The sequence below is a fragment of the Heptranchias perlo genome, chromosome 9 (assembly GCF_035084215.1).
Source record: "Heptranchias perlo isolate sHepPer1 chromosome 9, sHepPer1.hap1, whole genome shotgun sequence".
Taxonomy (NCBI): Eukaryota; Metazoa; Chordata; class Chondrichthyes; order Hexanchiformes; family Hexanchidae; genus Heptranchias; species Heptranchias perlo.
Window position 1 is genome coordinate 83941228 of NC_090333.1, and position 24338 is coordinate 83965565.

The window sequence follows — 24338 nt, forward strand, 5'->3', positions numbered from 1 at the left end:
GGCTTGGAAGCAACTGAAGACCAGGCTCCAGTATTCGATCCTTCACCACCGGGCTATCCAGTTTATAACATTCATGACTAAGGTCAGAGCACGTGGAGTCAGGGGACAGGTAGCAGAATGGATAGGAAGCTGGCTACAAAACAGAAAACAGAGAGTAGGGGTTAAAGGTAGTTACTCAAACTGGCTAAAGATGGGAAGTGGTGTTCCACAGGGATCGGTGCTGGGACCAATGTTGTTCACCATTTACATAAACGACTTGGACTTGAGAATCAGAAGTACAATTTCAAAATTTTACAGTCGACACCAAATTGGGGGGTGTAGTTAATACTGAGGAAGATTGCGACAAAATACAGTAAGATATTAACAAACTTGCAGAATGGGCGTGTAATTGGCAAATGAGTTTCAATATAGATAAGTGTGAGGTGGTACATTTTGGTGGGAAGAATAAGGGGGCCACATACTGCTCGGATAATAAGAGTCTAAACAGGGTAGAGGAGCAGAGGTATCTGGGGGGGCACAGATACACAAATCACTAAAAGTAGCGACGAGGTTAATAAGGCCATTAAAAAAAAGCAAACCAAGTACTGGGATTCATTTCTAGAGGGATAGAATTGAAAAGCAGAGAAGTTATGTTAAACTTGTATAGAACCTTGGCTAGACCACACTTGGAGTATTGTGAACAGTTCCGGTCTCCATATTATAAAAAGGATATAGAGGCTCTGGAGAAGGTGCAAAAAAGATTTATAAGGATGATACCAGAACTGAGAGGTTATACCCATCAGGAAAGATTGAACAGACTGGGACTCTTTTTTTCTCTAGAAAAAGAGAAGACTGAGGGGTGACCTGATAGAAGTCTTTAAGATTATGAAAGGGTTTGATAGGGTAAATGTAGAGAAGATGTTTCTACTTCCGGGGGGAGACCAAAACTAGAGGTCATAAAGATAAAATAGTCGCTAATAAATCCAACAGGGAATTCAGGAGAAATTTCTTTACTCAAAGAGTGGTAAGAATTTGGAACTTGCTACCACAAGGAGTAGTTAAGGCAAATAGCACAGATATATTTAAGGGGAAGCTAGATAATCACATGAGAGAGAAAGGAATAGAAGGATATGATGATCGGGTGAGATGAAGTAGGGAGGGAGGAGGCTCGTGTGGAGCATAAACACCGGCATAGACCAGTTGGGCCGAATGGCCTGCTGTAGTTTCAATGTAACTCAATTTGATTAGCATAGATGCATTTAAGGGGAATTTGGATAAAAACATGAGAGAGAAAGGAATAGAAGGATATGTTGATGGGGTTTGATGAAGAAGGGTGGGAGGAGGCTCGTGTGGAGCATAAACCTGTTTCTGTGCTGACCATTCGATGTAAATTTATGTAAGCTGGCTTTATTCTCCTTGGAGCAGAGACGGTTAATGGAAGTGTTAAAAATTATGAAGGGTTTTCATCGAGTCGGGAGAAACGGTTTCCACTATCAGGAGGGGCGGATTTAAAATCATTGGCAATAAAGCCAGCGGGGAGATGAGGAGAATTTTTTTTTTACGCAGAGTTGTTATGATCTGGAACACACTGCCTGAAAGTGGGGGGGGGAAAGCAGATTTAATAGCAACTTTCAAAAGGGAATTGGATAAATACTTAAAATGGAGAAATTTGCAGGGCGATGGGGAAAGAACAGGGGGAGTGGGACTAAATGGATAGCTCAAAGAGCTGGCATAGGCAAGATGGGCTGAATGGCATCTTCCTGTGCTGTATGGTTCTCTGAGTCTAATGGTGCACCCAGCTCTTTGGCAGAGTACCTGTTCAATCATGGACAGGCCTGAAGCTGGTACACTCTGTGGTTCGGTGTTGCCAATGGTGGCAGGAGCACTCCACAGGAACACAGGATTCTTGGGAGACTAAGCATGTATCCCACTAACTAACATCGGGATTTGTCAAACAGGAGACTGTACTGCAATCGCTGGTAATTTTAACAGATGATCAGGAAAGTGATGTGACGTGCCCCCATGTGCTGGTTAGCTGTGTATTTCATTCTGTCTCACTGAAAATCAAAAATCGCAAGGTTCGGATGTTGAAATAAATCATTAGAAGTAAAAAGGGCAGAATTAACCATCAAGCTGATGTAAATATAATTTCAAATACAAACTCCGCAAGTAAGCACACAATTATTAAACTTAAAATGTAGTTTAAGTTCTGTGATTTCAAGACTCGGAGACTGATAATACACAGAAAGGCAAAGACTTTAATTCTAATCACCTGGATTTTCTGAGCTTCTTATATCCATTTTGGGGTAGTTTCTAGGACGGTTGAGGAGGAAATACCCTGGGCAGCCATTCTGCCAGCTCTCTGACCTCTGACACTGTTAGCAATGTGAATTTTGTAATAATATAGACAAAAACTTTCAGTCCTGTGCCTATATGCCAAGGAGACAGAGAAACTGAGTGTTTGGGGGCATATAGGACTACAGGAGATTTCAGAAATTGTGTGAGGTGAGGCTATGGAGGGATGTAGGACGTTAAGACTCATCCAAGACTGGATGCCAGACAAACAGTCTATCAGTCTACTCCCAATCATCAGCAAAGTGATAGAAGGAGTTGTCAATAGTGCTATCAAGTGGCACTCACTCACCAATAACCTACTCTCTGATGCTCAGTTTGGGTTCCGCCAGGACCACTCAGCTCCAGACCTCATTACAGCCTTGGTCCAAACATGGACAAAAGAGCTGAATTCCAGAGGTGAGGTGAGAGTGACTGCCCTTGACATCAAGGCAGCATTTCACTGAGTGTGGCATCAAGGAGCCCTAGTAAAATTGAAGTCAATGGGAATCAGGGGGAACACTCTCTACCTAGCACAAAGGAAGATGGTAGTGGTTGTTGGAGGCCAATCATCTCAGCCCCAGGACATTGCTGCAGGAGTTCCTCAGGGCAGTGTCCTAGGCCCAACCATCTTCAGCTGCTTCATCAATGACCTTCCCTCCACCATAAGGTCAGAAATGGGGATGTTCGCTGATGACTGCACAGTGTTCAGTTCCATTCGCAACCCCTCAGATAATGAAGCAGTCCGTGCCCACATGCAGCAAGATCTGGACAACATCCAGGATTGGGCTGATAAGTGGCAAGTAACATTTGTGCCAGACAAGTGCCAGGCATTGACCATCTCCAACAAGAGAGAGTCTAACCACCTCCCCTTGACATTCAACAGCATTACCGTCGCAGAATCCCCCACCATCAACATCCTGGGGGTCGCCATTGACCAGAAACTTAACTGGACCAGCCACATAAATGCTGTGGTTACAAGAGCAGGTCAGAGGCTGGGTATTCTACGGTGAGTGTCTCACCTCCTGACTCCCCAAAGCCTTTCCACCATCTACAAGGCACAAGTCAGGAGTGTGATGGAATACTCTCCAATTGCCTGGATGAGTGCAGCTCCAACAACACTCAAGAAGCTCGACACCATCCAGGACAAAGCAGCCCGCTTGATTGGCACCCCATCCACCACCCTAAACATTCACTCCCTTCACCACCGGCGCACCGTGACTGCAGTGTGAACCATCCACAGGATGCACTGCAGCAACTCGCCAAGGCTTCTTCGACAGCACCTCCCAAACCCGCAACCTCTACCACCTAGAAGGACAAGGGCAGCAGGCACATGGGAACAACACCACCTGCACGTTCCCCTCCAAGTCACACACCATCCCGACTTGGACATATATCGTTGCTGGGTCAAAATCCTAGAACTCCCTAACTAACATTACTATTGTAAGGAATCTTACAACACCAGGTTATAGTCCAACTGTTTTATTTGAAAATCACAAGCTATCGGAGGCTTTCTCCTTCGTCGGGTGAGTGTGAGTCCCACACTCACCTGACGAAGGAGAAAGCCTCCGAAAGCTTGTGGTTTTCAAATAAAACAGTTGGACTATAACCTGGTGTTGTAAGATCCCTTACATTTGTCAACCCCAGTCCATCACCGGCATCTCCACATCATAACATTACTATGGAACACCTTCACCACACGGACTGCAGCAGTTCAAGAAGGCGGCTCACCACCACCTTCTCAAGGGGCAACTAGGGATGGGCAATAAATGCCAACCTTGCCAGCGAACCACAGCCCGAGAATGAATTAAAAATAGCACAGAGGTAGTTGAGCGATTGAGGGGGGTTGGTGCAGAGGCAAAGTTGGTTGTGATTGACACACATATGGAAGTTGACCCACTGTCTGCAGATGATCCGGTCAAAGGGAGGCATGTACAAGGATTAGGAGGGGGGCCAAAGATAGTTCCTTGGCGTACTCCAGATGTGATGGTGCAGGGGTGGGAAGAGAAGCCATTGCTGGAGAAGCTCCGGCTATGTTCAAATATTTAGGAGTGGAATTAGGCAACAGCAGTCTCCACAGAGCTGGACGATGGAGGAAGATGGTGCAATCGATCTTGTTTAACACTGTGGAGAGGTCAATGAGACCAAGGAGGGGTAAAGCCCCACAGTTAGAGGATGTCCATCACCAATCTGGTTAGGGCCGTTTCAATGCTGAGGGAGGAGCTCAAGCTGAACTTGAGGGATTCAAACAGGGAATTAGGGGAGAGATGGGCAGGGAGTTTGAGGACAAAATATGAGCAAGGACTTTAGAGGGGGAAGGGAGGATGGAGATGGGGGGATAATCGGGGAGGATGGAAGGATTGAGATGGGTTTTTTATGAAGACGGGAGTGATAACAGGGGTCTTGAAGAGGAGAGGGACAATGCCTGAGAGGCAACCAGTGACAATGTCATAAACAACAAAATCATTTGAACAAACTGAAAGTCATGGACAATTCTATTCCTTGTCATTAAAATAATAAAATCACATGGTGAGATTAATGGCCCAGTTTATAAAAGCAGTAAGCATCCCTCTCCCAGCTTTGTATTTTAATATTCTTAACACATTACCAAGCTCACCAAAAACACATTGTTGATTTTAAGACAGGAAACAGCGGGTCTTTTAGTATTTTGTTGCTAAAAGTGAATCTCTCACTGTCACAACAGCGCACCAAGTCCAATAGAAGATCGATTTGCAGTCTGCATTGTAATGGGGTCCAGTGGTTACAGTCCCTGTGTCTTGCAGTGTTATTCAGCTGCAGTCTGAAGTGATTAGGAAGATGAACAGCCTCATTAAAAGGTTACAGGACTCTTTCAGGTTCCTCTATTCCCGTATTTTCTGACTCCTGTCCTTCCCACCTAATGTCACGGTGGCGAAGGGACAGGCCAACAGATGCTTCCTGCCCACTCTGTGCGCTGCTTGTGGAACAACGGGCGATGTATTTTAACAGTGGGGTAATAAAACACAATGATGGGAACGTCAGCCAATTGTGCAGGAGCACCCGCTGCAGCACACTGCAGCAAAAGCCTGTTCAAACACGCTCCACAACCTTTGGCCAGTCAAGGGGACTGCTGGAGAGGCCAATGACTCGGCTCGCATTCAGGGATTCTTCCTTACAAGAAACTATGACCCTGCCCAGCAACTTTCCAGGCTGAGAAACATTTAGATTAACAGGGGAATTCCTTATCTTCAATATTCACTTCCCATCTCCAGTCCCCTTGTTCCCTCTTCCAGCCCCCGGTGCCCCCACTTCCAGCCCCCGGCACCCCCACTTCCTGTCCCCAGTACCCCCACTTCCAGCCCCCGGCACCCCCACTTCCTGTCCCCATTAACCCCACTTCCTGTCCCCAGTGCCCCCACTTCCTGTCCCCAGTACCCCCACTTCCTGTCCCCAGTACCCCCACTTCCTGTCCCCAGTGACCACACTTCCTGTCCCCAGTGCCCCCACTTCCTGTCCCCAGTGCCCCCACTTCCTGCCCCCAGTACCCCCACTTCCTGCCCCCAGTACCCCCACTTCATGTCCCCAGTGCCCCCACTTCCTGCCCCCAGTACCCCCACTTCCAGACCCGGTACCCCCACTTCCAGCCCCCGGCACCCCCACTTCCTGTCCCCAGTACCCCCACTTCCAGCCCCCGGCACCCCCACTTCCTGTCCCCATTAACCCCACTTCCTGTCCCCAGTGCCCCCACTTCCTGTCCCCAGTACCCCCACTTCCTGTCCCCAGTGCCCCCACTTCCTGCCCCCAGTGCCCCCACTTCCTGTCCCCAGTGCCCCCACTTCCTGTCCCCAGTGCCCCTACTTCCAGACCCCAGTGCCCCCACTTCCAGACCCCAGTGCCCCCACTTCCTGCCCCCAGTACCCCCACTTCCTGCCCCCAGTACCCCCACTTCATGTCCCCAGTGCCCCCACTTCCTGCCCCCAGTGCCCCCACTTCATGTCCCCAGTACCCCCACTTCCTGTCCCCAGTGCCCCCACCTCCTGCCCCCAGTGCCCCCACCTCCTGTCCCCAGTACCCCCACTTCCTGTCCCCAGTACCCCCACTTCCTGTCCCCAGTACCCCCACTTCCTGCCCCCAGTACCCCCACTTCCTGCCCCCAGTGCCTCCACTTCCTGCCCCCAGTGCCCCCACTTCCAGACCCCAGTACCCCCACTTCCTGTCCCCAGTGCCCCCACTTCCTGTCCCCAGTACCCCCACTTCCTGTCCCCAGTACCCCCACCTCCTGCCCCCAGTACCCCCACTTCCTGCCCCCAGTACCCCCACTTCCTGTCCCCAGTACCCCCACTTCCTGCCCCCAGTGCCCCCACTTCCAGACCCCAGTGCCCCCACCTCCTGCCCCCAGTACCCCCACTTCCTGTCCCCAGTACCCCCACTTCCTGCCCCCAGTGCCCCCACTTCCTGACCCCAGTGCCCCCATTTCCTGCCCCCAGTACCCCCACTTCCTGCCCCCAGTGCCCCCACTTCCAGACCCCAGTACCCCCACCTCCTGCCCCCAGTACCCCCACTTCCTGCCCCCAGTGCCCCCACTTCCAGACCCCAGTGCCCCCACTTCCTGCCCCCAGTACCCCCACTTCCTGCCCCCAGTGCCCCCACTTCCAGACCCAGTACCCCCACTTCCTGCCCCCAGTGCCCCCACTTCCTGCCCCCAGTACTCCCGCTTCCAGACCCAGTACCCCCACTTCCTGCCCCCAGTGCCCCCACTTCCAGACCCAGTACCCCCACTTCCTGCCCCCAGTGCCCCCGCTTCCTGCCCCCAGTACCCCCACTTCCTGCCCCCAGTACCCCCACTTCCAGACCCAGTACCCCCGCTTCCTGCCCCCAGTGCCCCCGCTTCCTGCCCCCAGTACCCCCACTTCCTGCCCCCAGTACCCCCACTTCCAGACCCAGTACCCCCACTTCCAGACCCAGTGCCCCCGCTTCCTGCCCCCAGTACCCCCACTTCCAGACCCAGTACCCCCGCTTCCTGCCCCCAGTGCCCCCGCTTCCTGCCCCCAGTACCCCCACTTCCTGCCCCCAGTACCCCCACTTCCAGACCCAGTGCCCCCGCTTCCTGCCCCCAGTACCCCCACTTCCAGACCCAGTACCCCCGCTTCCTGCCCCCAGTACCCCCGCTTCCAGACCCAGTACCCCCACTTCCTGCCCCCAGTACCCCCACTTCCAGACCCAGTGCCCCCGCTTCCAGACCCAGTACCCCCACTTCCTGTCCCCAGTACCCCCACTTCCTGCCCCCAGTACCCCCACTTCCTGTCCCCAGTGCCCCCACTTCCTGCCCCCAGTACTCCCACTTCCAGACCCAGTACCCCCACTTCCTGCCCCCAGTGCCCCCGCTTCCTGCCCCCAGTACCCCCACTTCCAGACCCAGTACCCCCACTTCCTGCCCCCAGTGCCCCCGCTTCCTGCCCCCAGTACCCCCACTTCCAGACCCAGTACCCCCGCTTCCTGCCCCCAGTACCCCCGCTTCCAGACCCAGTACCCCCACTTCCTGCCCCCAGTACCCCCACTTCCAGACCCAGTGCCCCCGCTTCCAGACCCAGTACCCCCACTTCCTGACCCCAGTACCCCCACTTCCTGTCCCCAGTGCCCCCACTTCCTGTCCCCAGTACCCCCACTTCCTGTCCCCAGTACCCCCACCTCCTGCCCCCAGTACCCCCACTTCCTGCCCCCAGTACCCCCACTTCCTGTCCCCAGTACCCCCACTTCCTGCCCCCAGTGCCCCCACTTCCAGACCCCAGTGCCCCCACCTCCTGCCCCCAGTACCCCCACTTCCTGTCCCCAGTACCCCCACTTCCTGCCCCCAGTGCCCCCACTTCCTGACCCCAGTGCCCCCATTTCCTGCCCCCAGTACCCCCACTTCCTGCCCCCAGTGCCCCCACTTCCAGACCCCAGTACCCCCACCTCCTGCCCCCAGTACCCCCACTTCCTGCCCCCAGTGCCCCCACTTCCAGACCCCAGTGCCCCCACTTCCTGCCCCCAGTACCCCCACTTCCTGCCCCCAGTGCCCCCACTTCCAGACCCAGTACCCCCACTTCCTGCCCCCAGTGCCCCCACTTCCTGCCCCCAGTACTCCCGCTTCCAGACCCAGTACCCCCACTTCCTGCCCCCAGTGCCCCCACTTCCAGACCCAGTACCCCCACTTCCTGCCCCCAGTGCCCCCGCTTCCTGCCCCCAGTACCCCCACTTCCTGCCCCCAGTACCCCCACTTCCAGACCCAGTACCCCCGCTTCCTGCCCCCAGTGCCCCCGCTTCCTGCCCCCAGTACCCCCACTTCCTGCCCCCAGTACCCCCACTTCCAGACCCAGTACCCCCACTTCCAGACCCAGTGCCCCCGCTTCCTGCCCCCAGTACCCCCACTTCCAGACCCAGTACCCCCGCTTCCTGCCCCCAGTGCCCCCGCTTCCTGCCCCCAGTACCCCCACTTCCTGCCCCCAGTACCCCCACTTCCAGACCCAGTACCCCCACTTCCAGACCCAGTGCCCCCGCTTCCTGCCCCCAGTACCCCCACTTCCAGACCCAGTACCCCCGCTTCCTGCCCCCAGTACCCCCGCTTCCAGACCCAGTACCCCCACTTCCTGCCCCCAGTACCCCCACTTCCAGACCCAGTGCCCCCGCTTCCAGACCCAGTACCCCCACTTCCTGTCCCCAGTACCCCCACTTCCTGCCCCCAGTACCCCCACTTCCTGTCCCCAGTGCCCCCACTTCCTGCCCCCAGTACTCCCACTTCCAGACCCAGTACCCCCACTTCCTGCCCCCAGTGCCCCCGCTTCCTGCCCCCAGTACCCCCACTTCCAGACCCAGTACCCCCACTTCCTGCCCCCAGTACCCCCACTTCCAGACCCAGTACCCCCACTTCCTGCCCCCAGTGCCCCCGCTTCCTGCCCCCAGTACCCCCACTTCCAGACCCAGTACCCCCGCTTCCTGCCCCCAGTACCCCCGCTTCCAGACCCAGTACCCCCACTTCCTGCCCCCAGTACCCCCACTTCCAGACCCAGTGCCCCCGCTTCCAGACCCAGTACCCCCACTTCCTGACCCCAGTACCCCCACTTCCTGTCCCCAGTACCCCCACTTCCTGTCCCCAGTACCCCCACTTCCTGTCCCCAGTACCCCCACTTCCTGTCCCCAGTACCCCCACTTCCTGTCCCCAGTACCCCCGCTTCCTGCCCCCAGTACCCCCACTTCTATATACACACACACACACACACACACACACACACGAGCAGTGTGATTCTATATACAGGCCACACACGTGACACTCAATCACAGCTCCACAGTTGAATCCTGCTAAATACATTACATTTTTGACAAGTGCTTCCACAGAAGGACGACTTCTCCAACTGTAGATATAAGGTGTTGCAAACTCTTGTGCGACAGCCCATCTCATTATTTAGTTTATTGAAATGACGGAACATATTTTACGCCAAGTAATTAGGGCTGATGTGCCTGAACTGTGGCTTAAAAAAGCACAGACAGATAACTGGGCAGCTTCTTATACTTGGACCGAGATCTAGCATCAAAGCCAATATTCCAGGCAGGAGTTCAGCACAGTAGGAAGTGGGTTAGTTCACTGGGATTCTGTGCTTGTATTTACCTGGCGTTGTGTCTCTTGGTAAAGATCTCCACTGGAAGTGAGCTGGAACATCCTACCTTACAAATCTTATACAACGAATCCTGCCCGTCTCCGTCAGTGTCCTTGAAGTAATCGTGGGCTGGGAATGTCCGATTAATATCACGGGTGATGACATTTTCCTGAGCAGAATCCTGCATGAAGAATAAAAATAAATGAGTGAGTTCAACAGCTGTAGTTGGTTTATCGTCCCCTCTGTGTACTTCTTACTCCAGCCCAGCACACATAATGGCCCAGAATTTCCTGTAGCTGGTGATCGAACGGTGCCCACTGTTCGTTAGACTTGCCCTTGCCCGATTAATCTCTCTGAGATTTTGCACTGGGGGTTGCTGGAAGTGGGAGATGGAGACAGTGTGGTGCCTCTCCAGGACGTTTGGGAGCTGAGTGAACAGGCAAGCAGATGAAGGATTGTTAAATGGACAGCACAGAGACTGAACAAGGAAGTGAAAGTTAGAGTGGGTGAATTCAATGTCACATCAGGTACAATTGTAAACAATTTTACAACACCAAGTTATAGTCCAGCAATTTTATTTTAAATTCACAAGCTTTCGGAGGCTACCTCCTTCCTCAGGTGAACGATGTGGAAGGAGGTAGCCTCCGAAAGCTTGTGAATTTAAAATAAAATTGCTGGACTATAACTTGGTGTTGTAAAATTGTTTACAATTGTCAACCCCAGTCCATCACCGGCATCTCCACATCATGACATCAGGTACAGAAAGAGGAATAAAGAGAGGGAAAGAAAGATTGGATTAAGAGAGAGAGAAAAAAGAGACAGAAAGGAAAAGTTAAAAATAATATTAACTTTCAATTTTTTTAAAAATCACGAACAACAATTAACAGTTGAATGAAGGACTGAGACTCCACACTTGTAATAGTTAATTCAGTGCCACAGAGTTGTTTGACAGTAATTAAGACCGTTAAAAAGGATACTTCGACTGGAACGGACAAGCTCCAACTCTCGGTGGTGAGTTTAGTTTATACACCGTTCAGTGTATTTCAACGGTGAGCTAGAGAACGAGATGCTGTTTTCATGAAGCTAAGGGCAGAGCGGCACATCGCGGGCGGCAACTTCCGGATTACCGCACTTAACCGCGAATCTGCCCTCGCCTGAAGTTGCGGTGCGATTTGCGCATAAATAACGGTGAGCGCCATTAATCTCACCATAAATAACGGTGAGTGCCGTTAATCTCACCATAAATAACGGTGAGTGCCGTTAATCTCACCATAAATAACGGTGAGTGCCGTTAATCTCACCATAAATAACGGTGAGTGCCGTTAATCTCACCATAAATAACGGTGAGTGCCGTTAATCTCACCATAAATAACGGTGAGTGCCGTTAATCTCACCATAAATAACGGTGAGTGCCGTTAATCTCACCATAAATAACAGTGAGTGCCGTTAATCTCACCATAAATAACGGTGAGTGCCGTTAATCTCACCATAAATAACGGTGAGTGCCGTTAATCTCACCATAAATAACAGTGAGTGCCGTTAATCTCACCATAAATAACGGTGAGTGCCGTTAATCTCACCATAAATAACGGTGAGTGCCGTTAATCTCACCATAAATAATCTCTCAGACTCCAATCTCTCCCACTCTCTGTCCCCGATTCTCTCTCTCAGACTCCAATCTCTCCCACTCTCTGTCCCCGATTCTCTCTCTCAGACTCCAATCTCTCCCACTCTCTGTCCCCGATTCTCTCTCTCAGACTCCAATCTCTCCCACTCTCTGTCCCCGATTCTCTCTCTCAGACTCCAATCTCTCCCACTCTCTGTCCCCGATTCTCTCTCTCAGACTCCAATCTCTCCCACTCTCTGTCCCCGATTCTCTCTCAGACTCCAATCTCTCCCACTCTCAGTCCCTGATTCTCTCTCAGACTCCAATCTCTCCCACTCTGTCCCCAATTCTCTCTCTCAGACTCCAATCTCTCCCACTCTCTGTCCCCGATTCTCTCTCTCAGACTCCAATCTCTCCCACTCTCTGTCCCCGATTCTCTCTCTCAGACTCCAATCTCTCCCATTCTCTGTCCCCGATTCTCTCTCTCAGACTCCAATCTCTCCCACTCTGTCCCCAATTCTCTCTCTCCGACTCCAATCTCCCACTCTCTGTCCCCGATTCTCTCTCTCAGACTCCAATCTCTCCCACTCTGTCCCCAATTCTCTCTCTCAGACTCCAATCTCTCCCACTCTGTCCCCAATTCTCTCTCTCAGACTCCAATCTCTCCCACTCTGTCCCCAATTCTCTCTCTCCGACTCCAATCTCTCCCACTCTCTGTCCCTGATTCTCTCTCTCAGACTCCAATCTCTCCCATTCTCTGTCCCCGATTCTCTCTCTCAGACTCCAATCTCTCCCACTCTGTCCCCAATTCTCTCTCTCAGACTCCAATCTCTCCCACTCTCTGTCCCTGATTCTCTCTCTCAGACTCCAATCTCTCCCATTCTCTGTCCCCGATTCTCTCTCTCAGACTCCAATCTCTCCCACTCTGTCCCCGATTCTCTCTCTCAGACTCCAATCTCTCCCACTCTCTGTCCCCGATTCTCTCTCTCAGACTCCAATCTCTCCCACTCTCTGTCCCTGATTCTCTCTCTCAGACTCCAATCTCTCCCACTCTCTGTCCCTGATTCTCTCTCTCAGACTCCAATCTCTCCCACTCTGTCCCCGATTCTCTCTCTCAGACTCCAATCTCTCCCACTCTCTGTCCCCGATTCTCTCTCTCAGACTCCAATCTCTCCCATTCTCTGTCCCCAATTCTCTCTCTCTGACTCCAATCTCTCCCACTCTCTGTCCCCGATTCTCTCTCAGACTCCAATCTCTCCCACTCTCTGTCCCCGATTCTCTCTCAGACTCCAATCTCTCCCACTCTCTGTCCCCGATTCTCTCTCTCAGACTCCAATCTCTCCCACTCTGTCCCCAATTCTCTCCCACACACTCAAATCTCTCCCACACTGTCCCTGATTTTCTCTCTCTCCCTGAATCTCTCTCCATCGTCCAATCTCTCTGTGTCCCCCATATCTCCCGCTCTCTGTACCTTTAGTTGTTCTCTGTGCCTGCAATCCCGTTCTCTCTCCCCCAGCGATGAGCTGGGAGCGGGGCTGCCTGTTAATTTCACAATGGAAAGGAGAGTGGGTCTAAAGTGACTGAGAGATGCAGCAGATGTGGAGAGTTCGGGCTGGGAGCAAGAGCAGGGTTGGGAGCAAGAGTAGGCTGGAGAGTCGGACTCAGCTTCGAGGAAGAACTGAGAAAGGCAGTGGGGCCCTAAAAATATATCATCTTAAAATAAATACAATGTAAAATGGAAATAAATAAACTGAGCCAGGACTTTACAGATTTAAATTTCAAAACATCAGAATATTCCCTCACACCGACATGTGGCGCTCCACACACAAGCAGCCTCGAGGGATGGTCAGGTGGTGTGACCAAGGGGGCGTTACAGGTCAGTCTTCACATTCAGTTGGCAGCTCCTATCAGAGTGCCATCTCCTGGTGTCACAGGAAAACATCACAGGTAAATGTGGACATTTTAACCTGGGAATCCCCACCGGAAATGTTTACACAGCAGTTTTCAATGAGAGTACAGATTTTAATATATTGCAGTAGATGTAGATTGATACATATAATACTGGATTTGACGTTGAATTCAAATAAAGGGCATTGAACATTATGCTTAATATGTGACCTTTCTGGTCGACATGGTTCAGAAGTGAAGACTTCAGCCCCGATTCTCCCCCTGCCCGCTCGGTGTGATTGTTGCAGGCGGGGGTAGAGATGGTGGCCGGGCACTATTACATAGAATTTACAGCACAGAAACAGGCCATTCGGCCCAACTGGTCTATGCCAGTGTTCATGCTCCACACGAGCCTCCTCCCACCTCTTCGCTAGCCCTACCAGCATATCCTTCTATTCCTTTCTCCCTCATATGCTTATCGAGCTTCCCCTTAAACACATCTAAACTAGTCACCTCAACTACTCCTTGTGGTAGTGAGTTCCACATTCTCACCACTCTCTGGGGAAAGGAGTTTCTCCTGAATTCCCGATTGGATTTATTGGTGACTATCTTGTATTTATGGCCCCTGGTTTCAGACGAGGGGCTCGACGCTGCATTTCCAACATGTGCGCGCCCACTGCCGTTTTACCGGCTGTGTTTCCGGAAGCATTGAGGCCGGGGCCTCGTTGATACTGAAGTGTCGAGTTCCAATGCCGCCATTCGGACTCCGACTCCATTTTAACTTGAAATACCCAATGAAACCTGGCAGGACCGGGGCCTTATAAGGCCCAGGTGAGAATCCGTGTTAACATTCTTTTAGTGTTTCCTCGCGGAGCAGGAGGAGCAGGAGTGTTTCCCCTGGCCCCACAAGGAAACCTCGGGTCACGCCCTGACCCGAGCTCCCTCCCCGCCGGATTGCGAATCACTTCCGAACCCTGATCCCCCCTTCCCCGGTCGACTTCCCTCCACATCGTCCCTGCCGGCTTCGGGTGGGTGTCAGCGAGATTTAAAGGAGGCCCAGGCAGGAGTTACGATGGCCCATTACCCCATCCCGTCACCCTCGTGAACTCTTCCCCCCTCCACCCATCCCCCCACCCTGTGTACAAACCAGACCAGTGACGATAAAAATACATGAGATAATGTGGCACCAGATCCCTGTTACGAAGCATCGAATACTGGCAACAACAGGAGATTAGAAAAGCGTTTGAAAAAAAAAAGACACAAAATCATTCTGTAACAAGCAAGATTCATCGACGACCCTGCAGCAGGAGCACGTATGAGGAGGAGATCCAAGTGTGACAGGCTGGGACTAAAGATGTACCGAACTGTTTCTGGGGCAAAGTCTAACGACTCACGCCAGACTTACCCACGAGTGTCGTTGGTAAGTTACAGGATACAACAGTCTTAAAAGGATTGTATCCTGGTGAATTAACTTATTTTTTTATTGGAAAACAAGGTGAGAGGATAAGCCCATTGTGCTGGATACCATAAGGGTTGAAATGAGGAAAAGGGGAAAGGGGGAGATGAGGTGACAGCAAGATTGGGCAGGGTGTCGGAGGACGAGGCGATTGAGGGAGGCTCGCTGATCCGACAGCTTCGAGCTCCTGGAAAGGAACCAGTTAAAGCCGGACATTCGCTTTCAGCACAAGCGTCTGTCGGTTGGAAGGAGAGGCCGCAAAATCCAATAGGTGCTGCAAAAGGGGCAGGAGTGGTAATGTTCAAGAGACTGATGATAAGAGTGAGACACAGGGAGAGACGTTTACCCTCAAAAAAGTCGTCAGGATTCAATCATATCTGTGAGTGAGGTCAGCGGTCAGTCGTGTCTGTGAGAGGGGTCAGCGGTCAGTCGTGTCTGTGAGAGGGGTCAGCGGTCAGTCGTGTCTGTGAGAGGGGTCAGTCATGTCTGTGAGAGGGGTCAGAGGTCAGTCGTGTCTGTGAGAGGGGGTCAGTGGTCAGTCGTGTCTGTGAGAGCGGTCAGCGGTCAGTCTTGTCTGTGAGAGGGGTCAGCGGTCAGTCGTGTCTGTGAGAGCGGTCAGCGGTCAGTCTTGTCTGTGAGAGGGGTCAGTGGTCAGTCGTGTTTGTGAGAGGGGTCAGCGGTCAGTCGTGTCTGTGAGAGCGGTCAGCGGTCAGTCGGGTCTGTGAGAGGGCGGTCAGCGGTCAGTCGTGTCTGTGAGAGGGGTCAGTGGTCAGTTGTGTCTGTGAGAGGGGGTCAGTGGTCAGTCGTGTCTGTGAGAGGGGGTCAGTGGTCAGTCGAGTCTGTGAGAGGGGTCAGTGGTCAGTCGAGTCTGTGAGAGGGATCAGAGGTCAGTCGTGTCTTTGAGAGGGGTCAGTGGTCAGTCGTGTCTGTGAGAGGGGTCAGTCGTGTCTGTGAGAGAAGTCAGTGGTCAGTCGAGTCTGTGAGAGGGGTCAGTGGTCAGTCGTGTCTGTGAGTGAGGTCAGTGGTCAGTCGTGTCTGTGAGAGGGGTCAGCGGTCAGTCGTGTCTGTGAGAGCGGTCAGCGGTCAGTCTTGTCTGTGAGAGGGGTCAGTGGTCAGTCGTGTTTGTGAGAGGGGTCAGCGGTCAGTCGTGTCTGTGAGAGCGGTCAGCGGTCAGTCTTGTCTGTGAGAGGGGTCAGTGGTCAGTCGTGTTTGTGAGAGGGGTCAGCGGTCAGTCGTGTCTGTGAGAGCGGTCAGCGGTCAGTCGTGTCTGTGAGAGGGCGGTCAGCGGTCAGTCGTGTCTGTGAGAGGGGTCAGTGGTCAGTCGTGTCTGTGAGAGGGGGTCAGTGGTCAGTCGTGTCTGTGAGAGGGGTCAGTGGTCAGTCGTGTCTGTGAGAGGGGGTCAGTGGTCAGTCGTGTCTGTGAGAGGGGGTCAGTGGTCAGTCGAGTCTGTGAGAGAGGTCAGTGGTCAGTCGAGTCTGTGAGAGGGATCAGAGGTCAGTCGTGTCTTTGAGAGGGGTCAGTGGTCAGTCGTGTCTGTGAGAGGGGTCAGTCGTGTCTGTGAGAGAAGTCAGTGGTCAGTCGAGTCTGTGAGAGGGGTCAGTGGTCAGTCGTGTCTGTGAGTGAGGTCAGTGGTCAGTCGTGTTTGTGAGAGGGGTCAGCGGTCAGTCGTGTCTGTGAGAGCGGTCAGCGGTCAGTCGTGTCTGTGAGAGGGCGGTCAGCGGTCAGTCGTGTCTGTGAGAGGGGTCAGTGGTCAGTCGTGTCTGTGAGAGGGGGTCAGTGGTCAGTCGTGTCTGTGAGAGGGGTCAGTGGTCAGTCGTGTCTGTGAGAGGGGGTCAGTGGTCAGTCGTGTCTGTGAGAGCGGTCAGTGGTCAGTCGGGTCTGTGAGAGGGCGGTCAGCGGTCAGTCGTGTCTGTGAGAGGGGTCAGTGGTCAGTCGTGTCTTTGAGAGGGGTCAGTGGTCAGTCGTGTCTGTGAGAGGGGTCAGAGGTCAGTCGTGTCTGTGAGAGAAGTCAGTGGTCAGTCGTGTCTGTGAGAGGGGGTCAATGGTCAGTCGAGTCTGTGAGAGGGGTCAGTGGTCAGTCGAGTCTGTGAGAGGGGGTCAGTGGTCAGTCGTGTCTGTGAGAGGGGTCAGTGGTCAGTCGTGTCTGTGAGAGGGGGTCAGTGGTCAGTCGTGTCTGTGAGAGCGGTCAGCGGTCAGTCGGGTCTGTGAGAGGGCGGTCAGCGGTCAGTCGTGTCTGTGAGAGGGGTCAGTGGTCAGTCGTGTCTTTGAGAGGGGTCAGTGGTCAGTCGTGTCTGTGAGAGGGGTCAGAGGTCAGTCGTGTCTGTGAGAGAAGTCAGTGGTCAGTCGTGTCTGTGAGAGGGGGTCAATGGTCAGTCGAGTCTGTGAGAGGGGTCAGTGGTCAGTCGAGTCTGTGAGAGGGATCAGAGGTCAGTCGTGTCTTTGAGAGGGGTCAGTGGTCAGTCGTGTCTGTGAGAGGGGTCAGAGGTCAGTCGTGTCTGTGAGAGAAGTCAGTGGTCAGTCGTGTCTGTGAGAGGGGTCAGTGGTCAGTCGTGTCTGTGAGAGGGGTCAGTGGTCAGTCGTGTCTGTGAGAGGGGTCAGTGGTCAGTCGTGTCTGTGAGAGGGGTCAGTGGTCAGTCGTGTCTGTGAGAGGGGTCAGTCATGTCTGTGAGAGGGGTCAGAGGTCAGTCGTGTCTGTGAGAGGGGGTCAGTGGTCAGTCGTGTCTGTGAGAGGGGTCAGAGGTCAGTCGTGTCTGTGAGAGGGGTCAGAGGTCAGCCATGTCTGTGAGAGGGGTCAGAGGTCAGTCGTGCCTGTGAGAGGGGTCAGTGGTCAGTTGTGTCTGTGAGAGGGGGTCAGTGGTCAGTCGTGTCTGTGAGAGGGGTCAGTGGTCAGTCGTGTCTGTGAGAGGGGGTCAGTGGTCAGTCGAGTCTGTGAGAGGGGTCAGTGGTCAGTCGAGTCTGTGAGAGGGATCAGAGGTCAGTCGTGTCTGTGAGTTGGGTCAGTGGTCAGTCGTGTCTGTGAGAGGGGTCAGTGGTCAGTCGTGTCTGTGAGAGGGGTCAGTGGTCAGTCGTGTCTTTGAGAGGGGTCAGTGGTCAGTCGTGTCTGTGAGGGGTCAGAGGTCAGTCGTGTCTGTGAGAGGGGTCAGTCATGTCTGTGAGAGGGGTCAGAGGTCAGTCATGTCTGTGAGAGGGGTCAGTGGTCAGTCGTGTCTGTGAGAGGGGTCAGTGGTCAGTCGTGTCTGTGAGAGGGGTCAGTGGTCAGTCGTGTCTGTGAGAGGGGGTCAGTGGTCAGTCGTGTCTGTGAGTTGGGTCAGTGGTCAGTCGTGTCTGTGAGAGGGGGTCAGTGGTCAGTCGAGTCTGTGAGAGGGGGTCAGTGGTCAGTCGAGTCTGTGAGAGGGGTCAGTAGTCAGTCGTGTCTGTGAGAGAAGTCAGTGGTCAGTCGTGTCTGTGAGAGGGGTCAATCGTGTCTGTGAGAGGGGTCAGTGGTCAGTCGTGTCTGTGAGAGGGGTCAGTGGTCAGTCGTGTCTGTGAGAGGGGTCAGTCATGTCTGTGAGAGGGGTCAGAGGTCAGTCATGTCTGTGAGAGGGGGTCGGTGGTCAGTCGTGTCTGTGAGAGGGGTCAGAGGTCAGTCGTGTCTGTGAGAGGGGTCAGAGGTCAGCCGTGTCTGTGAGAGGGGTCAGTGGTCAGTCGTGTCTGTGAGAGGGAAGTCAATGGTCAGTCGTGTCTGTGAGAGGGGTCAGTGGTCAGTCGTGTCTGTGAGAGGGGTCAGTGGTCAGTCGTGTCTGTGAGAGGGGTCAGTGGTCAGTCGTGTCTGTGAGAGGGGGTCAGTGGTCAGCCGTGTCTGTGAGAGGGGTCAGTGGTCAGTCGTGTCTGTGAGAGGGAAGTCAATGGTCAGTCGTGTCTGTGAGAGGGGTCAGTGATCAGTCGTGTCTGTGAGAGGGGTCAGTGGTCAGTCGTGTCTGTGAGAGGGGTCAGTGGTCAGTCGTGTCTGTGAGAGGGGGTCAGTGGTCAGTCGTGTCTGTGAGTTGGGTCAGTGGTCAGTCGTGTCTGTGAGAGGGGGTCAGTGGTCAGTCGAGTCTGTGAGAGGGGGTCAGTGGTCAGTCGAGTCTGTGAGAGGGGTCAGTAGTCAGTCGTGTCTGTGAGAGAAGTCAGTGGTCAGTCGTGTCTGTGAGAGGGGTCAATCGTGTCTGTGAGAGGGGTCAGTGGTCAGTCGTGTCTGTGAGAGGGGTCAGTGGTCAGTCGTGTCTGTGAGAGGGGTCAGTCATGTCTGTGAGAGGGGTCAGAGGTCAGTCATGTCTGTGAGAGGGGGTCAGTGGTCAGTCGTGTCTGTGAGAGGGGTCAGAGGTCAGTCGTGTCTGTGAGAGGGGTCAGAGGTCAGCCGTGTCTGTGAGAGGGGTCAGTGGTCAGTCGTGTCTGTGAGAGGGAAGTCAATGGTCAGTCGTGTCTGTGAGAGGGGTCAGTGGTCAGTCGTGTCTGTGAGAGGGGTCAGAGGTCCTCTTCCAGAATACTGGCACCTATTGGTGCGGAAGGTTCTGAACCGATGCCCAGGGCGGGGAGAGAGACAGCTCAGAACAGAGATTCCGAATAAAATCCGGAATCTTTCCCCTGTCTGGATTAATCTTACTGAATCAGGACAAATGAGGAACTCTGTGCTATCAGCACATTAGCTGTCTGATTACTTAAATGGAACCACCACAATTCCAGTGCAATCACAGCCAGCCCTCAGTAATCTCTAAGGAAAACCCGTCTGACAGGCCCTTTTAATGAATCTGCGCAATTACTTTGTCACAGTAAGTGGATTGGTGAGGCAGCTCACTGTGTAACAGTACACTCGTAATCTAAGGCCATATTGACACCTCACAGATATTGGAACAGGCAGCAAACTATGGAAGGCACGTATCAGTTGCAGCCATAACTGGAAGCAGCAGTAATTTCTGTACTAACAAGTCTTTTGCAGAGGTCAATCAGGACAACTTTATCAGCCCTGCACCATAATGTGTTGTGGAGGTTTAGAATTAGACAAGCAAGCGGCGGCTTTACTATAAGAATGTATATCACAATTTATACATAATGTATGTCACTATACATGGTGAATAATACAGAACTGGGAGTGAGCGACAGGCTGGATCTTAATCAAGGCTTTACGGAATATCAGCGGCCATGCGAGAAAGTGGAGACAGAAGCCAGCCTTTGCACCCAAATATTTGCCACTTCAAAGTACTTTGAAGTCTATCGATTTTACTAACGGTTCGAAGTGGAGGGCGGGGGGTCTGAAGTTAAACCAAGGGTACAGGGTCTCATCGTGATCTTAGACAGAAAAAGACTTGCATTTATATAGCGACTTTCACGGCCTCAGGATATCCCAAAGTGCTTTTCAGCCAACGAAGTACTTTTTTTGAAGTGTGGTCACTGTTGTAATGTAGGAAACGCAGCAGCCAATTTGCGCACAGCAAGATCCCACAAACAGCAACGTGATAATGACCAGATAATTTGTTTTAGTGATGTTGGTTGAGGGATAAATGTTGGCACCAGGACACTAAGGAGAACTCCCCTGCTCTTCTTGGAATTAGTGCTGTGGGATCTTTTAAATCCACCTGAGAGGGCAGACGGGGCCTCGGTTTAACGTCTCATAACGAAAGAAGGCACCTCTGACAGTGCAGCACTCCCTCAGTACTGCGCTGGGTGGGTCAGCCTGGATTATTTGCTCAAGTCTCTGGAGTGAGGCTCGAACTCACGTCTGTCCGACTGAGAGGTGGTAAAGAGATTCAGAGCCCTCACAGATGCACCGTGTTGTGCGCTGGCACAAATCACTGGGCCCTCATGGCGATATGCCATCCTACGGTGGCGGGCATGGTGTGGCACAGGTGCACTAGTTGGCACCTGTGTGGGCAGCGGCTCTTGCACAAGTGACTGTGGAATGCCTCCTCTGAACGCTCGAAGCCCACAGCCACCCCAACAACCTCAGCAACTGAGCAGGGGACACGTCACTGCCTCCATGGCTCACTGGGAAAATACACCATCCAGTACACCATTAAACCAGACAAATTCTGTCGGAGAATTCAGCCAATACAGAGCCAGAGAAAAGGGGATTGGGGGGAGGGAGGGGAAAGAATAGAAAGGGAAGGTCTGTGATAGGGTGGAGGGCAGGAGTGATTAAATGACAAAAGGGATGAAGGTGCAAGGCAAAGGGGGGGTGGGAATGGGACTGGTAAAGGGGAGGGAAGCTTGGAAAATGTGGGCAAGAGGAGAAGGCTCCCATAGCCCAGGAATGCGGCAGAAGAAAGGCCGCGGGCCCCAGGGGTGGCAACGGGCGGACCCCAGCGGTGTTAACAGGCAGACCCCCGGGGGTACGGGCGGGCAGACCCCCGGGGGTACGGGCGGGCAGACCCCCGGGGGTACGGGCGGGCAGACCCCCAGGGGTACGGGCGGATAGACCCCAGGGATATGGACGGGCAGATGCCAGGGGTACGGACGGGCAGACCCCAGGGGTACGGATGGGCAGATGCCAGGGGTACGGACGGGCAGACCCCAGGGGTACGGACGGGCAGACCCCAGGGGTACGGACGGGCAGACCCCCAGGGGTACGGACGGGCAGACCCCCAGGGGTACGGACAGGCAGACCCCAGGGGTACGGGCGGGCAGATCCCAGGGGTACGGATGGGCAGACCCCAGGGGTACGGACGGGCAGATCCCCAGGGGTACAGGCGGGCAGACCCCAGGGGTACGGACGGGCAGACCCCAGGGGTACGGACAGGCAGACCCCAGGGGTACGGGCGGGCAGATCCCAGGGGTACGGACGGGCAGACCCCAGGGGTACGGACGGGCAGACCCCAGGGGTACGGACCATCTTGCTGGCCACAAATTCTGTGTTGAGTCAGCTGATCTCAGTGGCGAGGCGCTTCGATTGGCCAAAAGCACCATGGTGATTGGGAGCAAAAATACAAAGGAGTTTTCCCATCCCTGGCCGCTATCCAGTGATCCCGACTGAGAGGGCATGTGTGTGTGTGTGGATGGTGGGTGAGGGCAGAACCAGGCTCAGCTGTAACATCTAGTAACAGTCTACCAACGTTCACTGTCCAAACTCAAAGCTAAAGAATGACCATTAGTGTCAGCCATGACTCAGGGGTAACACTCTCACCTCTGAGTCGGAAGGTCATGGGTTCAAGCTCCACTCCAGAGACTTGGGCGTAAAGCTAGGCTAACACTGACCTCAGGGCAGTACTGAGGGAGTGCTACACTGTCGGAGGGTCAGTACTGAGGGAGCGCTGCACTGTCGGAGGGTCAGTACTGAGGGAGCGCTACACTGTCGGAGGGTCGGTACTGAGGGAGCGCTGCACTGTCGGAGGGTCGGTACTGAGGGAGCGCTGCACTGTCGGAGGGTCAGTACTGAGGGAGCGCTGCACTGTCGGAGGGTCAGTACTGAGGGAGCGCTGCACTGTCGGAGGGTCAGTACTGAGGGAGCGCTACACTGTCGGAGGGTCGGTACTGAGGGAGCGCTGCACTGTCGGAGGGTCGGTACTGAGGGAGCGCTGCACTGTCGGAGGGTCAGTACTGAGGGAGCGCTGCACTGTCGGAGGGTCAGTACTGAGGGAGCGCTGCACTGTCGGAGGATCAGTAGTGAGGGAGCGCCGCACTGTCAGAGGATCAGTACTGAGGGAGAGCTGCACTGTCGGAGGGTCAGTACTGAGGGAGCGCCGCACTGTCGGAGGGGCAGTACTGAGGGAGCGCTGCACTGTCGGAGGGGCAGTACTGAGGGAGCGCTGCACTGTCGGAGGGGCAGTACTGAGGGAGCGCTGCACTGTCGGAGGGTCAGTACTGAGGGAGCGCTGCACTGTCGGAGGGTCAGTACTGAGGGAGCGCTGCACTGTCGGAGGGTCAGTACTGAGGGAATGTTGCAATGATGGAGGTGCCGTCTTTAGGATGAGATGTTAAACCGAGGCCCTGTCTGCCCTCTCAGTTGGATGTAAAAGATCCCACGACACTATTCAAAGGAGAGCAGGGGAGTTCTCCCCGGTGTCCTGGGCCAATATTTATCCCTCAACAAACACCTGAAAACAGATTATCTGGTCATTATCACATTGCTGTTTGTGGGATCTTGCTGTGCGCAAATCGGCTGCCACAATTCCTACATTATAAGAGTGTCTACACTTTGAAAGTACTCGATTGGCTGTAAAGCGCATTGAGACGTCCTGAGGCTGCGAAAGGCGCTATATAAATACAAGTCTGTCTTTCTTTTCCTTTCCCTTTATTTGGGCGAGGTACCTGAGGGTGCCTGACACACACAGAGCTAGTGCCCGACCTGAATCACTGCCTGTGGGAGAGGCAGGGGGAAACCTGGATACAGAAGTTTTACAGTGAAACAGAAACAGTTGACCGGCCTCATCCACCTTCAGTCATGTTGAGATTAAACTTCACACAGATGATGGTTTTACGTGTTACTGAGTTAATGAGTCGAAGTGATGGATTATCACTGTCACATCCCTCAAGTCGCAATCCTGCTCATCTGTTTCAAACACACTCGAAGAGGCATTTCTGCCGAATTAGCACAAATTGCATTTCAAATCCCCTGGGCTTTCAGTAAACAAGGCCTGTGCAACGAGGCAGAAGTGGGGAATTAGCAGATAGAAGGGCACAGATTGAAAGTGATTCCTCCCCCCTCCCACTCCCCTTTCATTTACTAATTTGGAGAAACCTGCGCATTACAGATGGGACTGCATGTTGAGTTAAGAGAACTCACTCTCAATGGGTTTATGTTAGCGACACGTACAGAAATAGCTAATTAGCCAAACAAATCTTTTCCCCCTTTTGTGCTGAAGTTGTTCAGATTTGTTCACATAAACGATACCCAGCAATGGAAATAAAACACAACCCTTCAAACATGGAACTGTCTTTACATAATATATATTCTTAATCATTTAAATCTGATAGACAATCTGATAGACCTGCCTCCTTTAAGGCACATCACATAGAATTTTACAGCACAGAAACAGGCCATTCGGCCCAGCTGGTCTATGCCGGTGTTTATGCTCCACACAAGCCTCCTCCCACATTATATCACCTCAAATGACTTTCCCTTCCCACAGCTCCGTGCTGAACCCCATTTGTTTTCTTTGCCCACAGGACATTTAACACAAAACCACTTAATAGTCAGTACAGTAGTCTTACGTCCTTTCTCTGTTCCCTGTGTCTCCCTCCTCCCTTCTGCCCCTGAGCCCTTGTTCAGGTCCCATGGCTCCATCACCTCCCTCCTGCCCCTGAGCCCTTGTTCAGGTCCCATGGCTCCATCACCTCCCTCCTGCCCCTGAGCCCTTGTTCAGGTCCCATGGCTCCATCACCTCCCTCCTGCCCCTGAGCCCTTGTTCAGGTCCCATGGCTCTATCACCTCCCTCCTGCCCCTGAACCCTTGTTCAGGTCCCATGGCTCCATCACCTCCCTCCTGCCCCTGAGCCCTTGTTCAGGTCCCATGGCTCCA

At 53.4% G+C, this 24338-nt stretch overlaps 1 protein-coding gene across 1 annotated transcript in view; it reads right to left on the reverse strand.

Annotated features, from left to right (window-relative positions):
• Positions 1–24338, reverse strand: part of rabgap1l (RAB GTPase activating protein 1-like) — a 550110-nt gene that overhangs the window by 206767 nt on the left and 319005 nt on the right. Inside the window, exon 14 of the mRNA XM_067990829.1 lies at positions 9988–10101. Within this exon, the coding sequence (XP_067846930.1) occupies positions 9988–10101 (114 nt within the window). The remainder of the gene's footprint in view (positions 1–9987; positions 10102–24338) is intronic.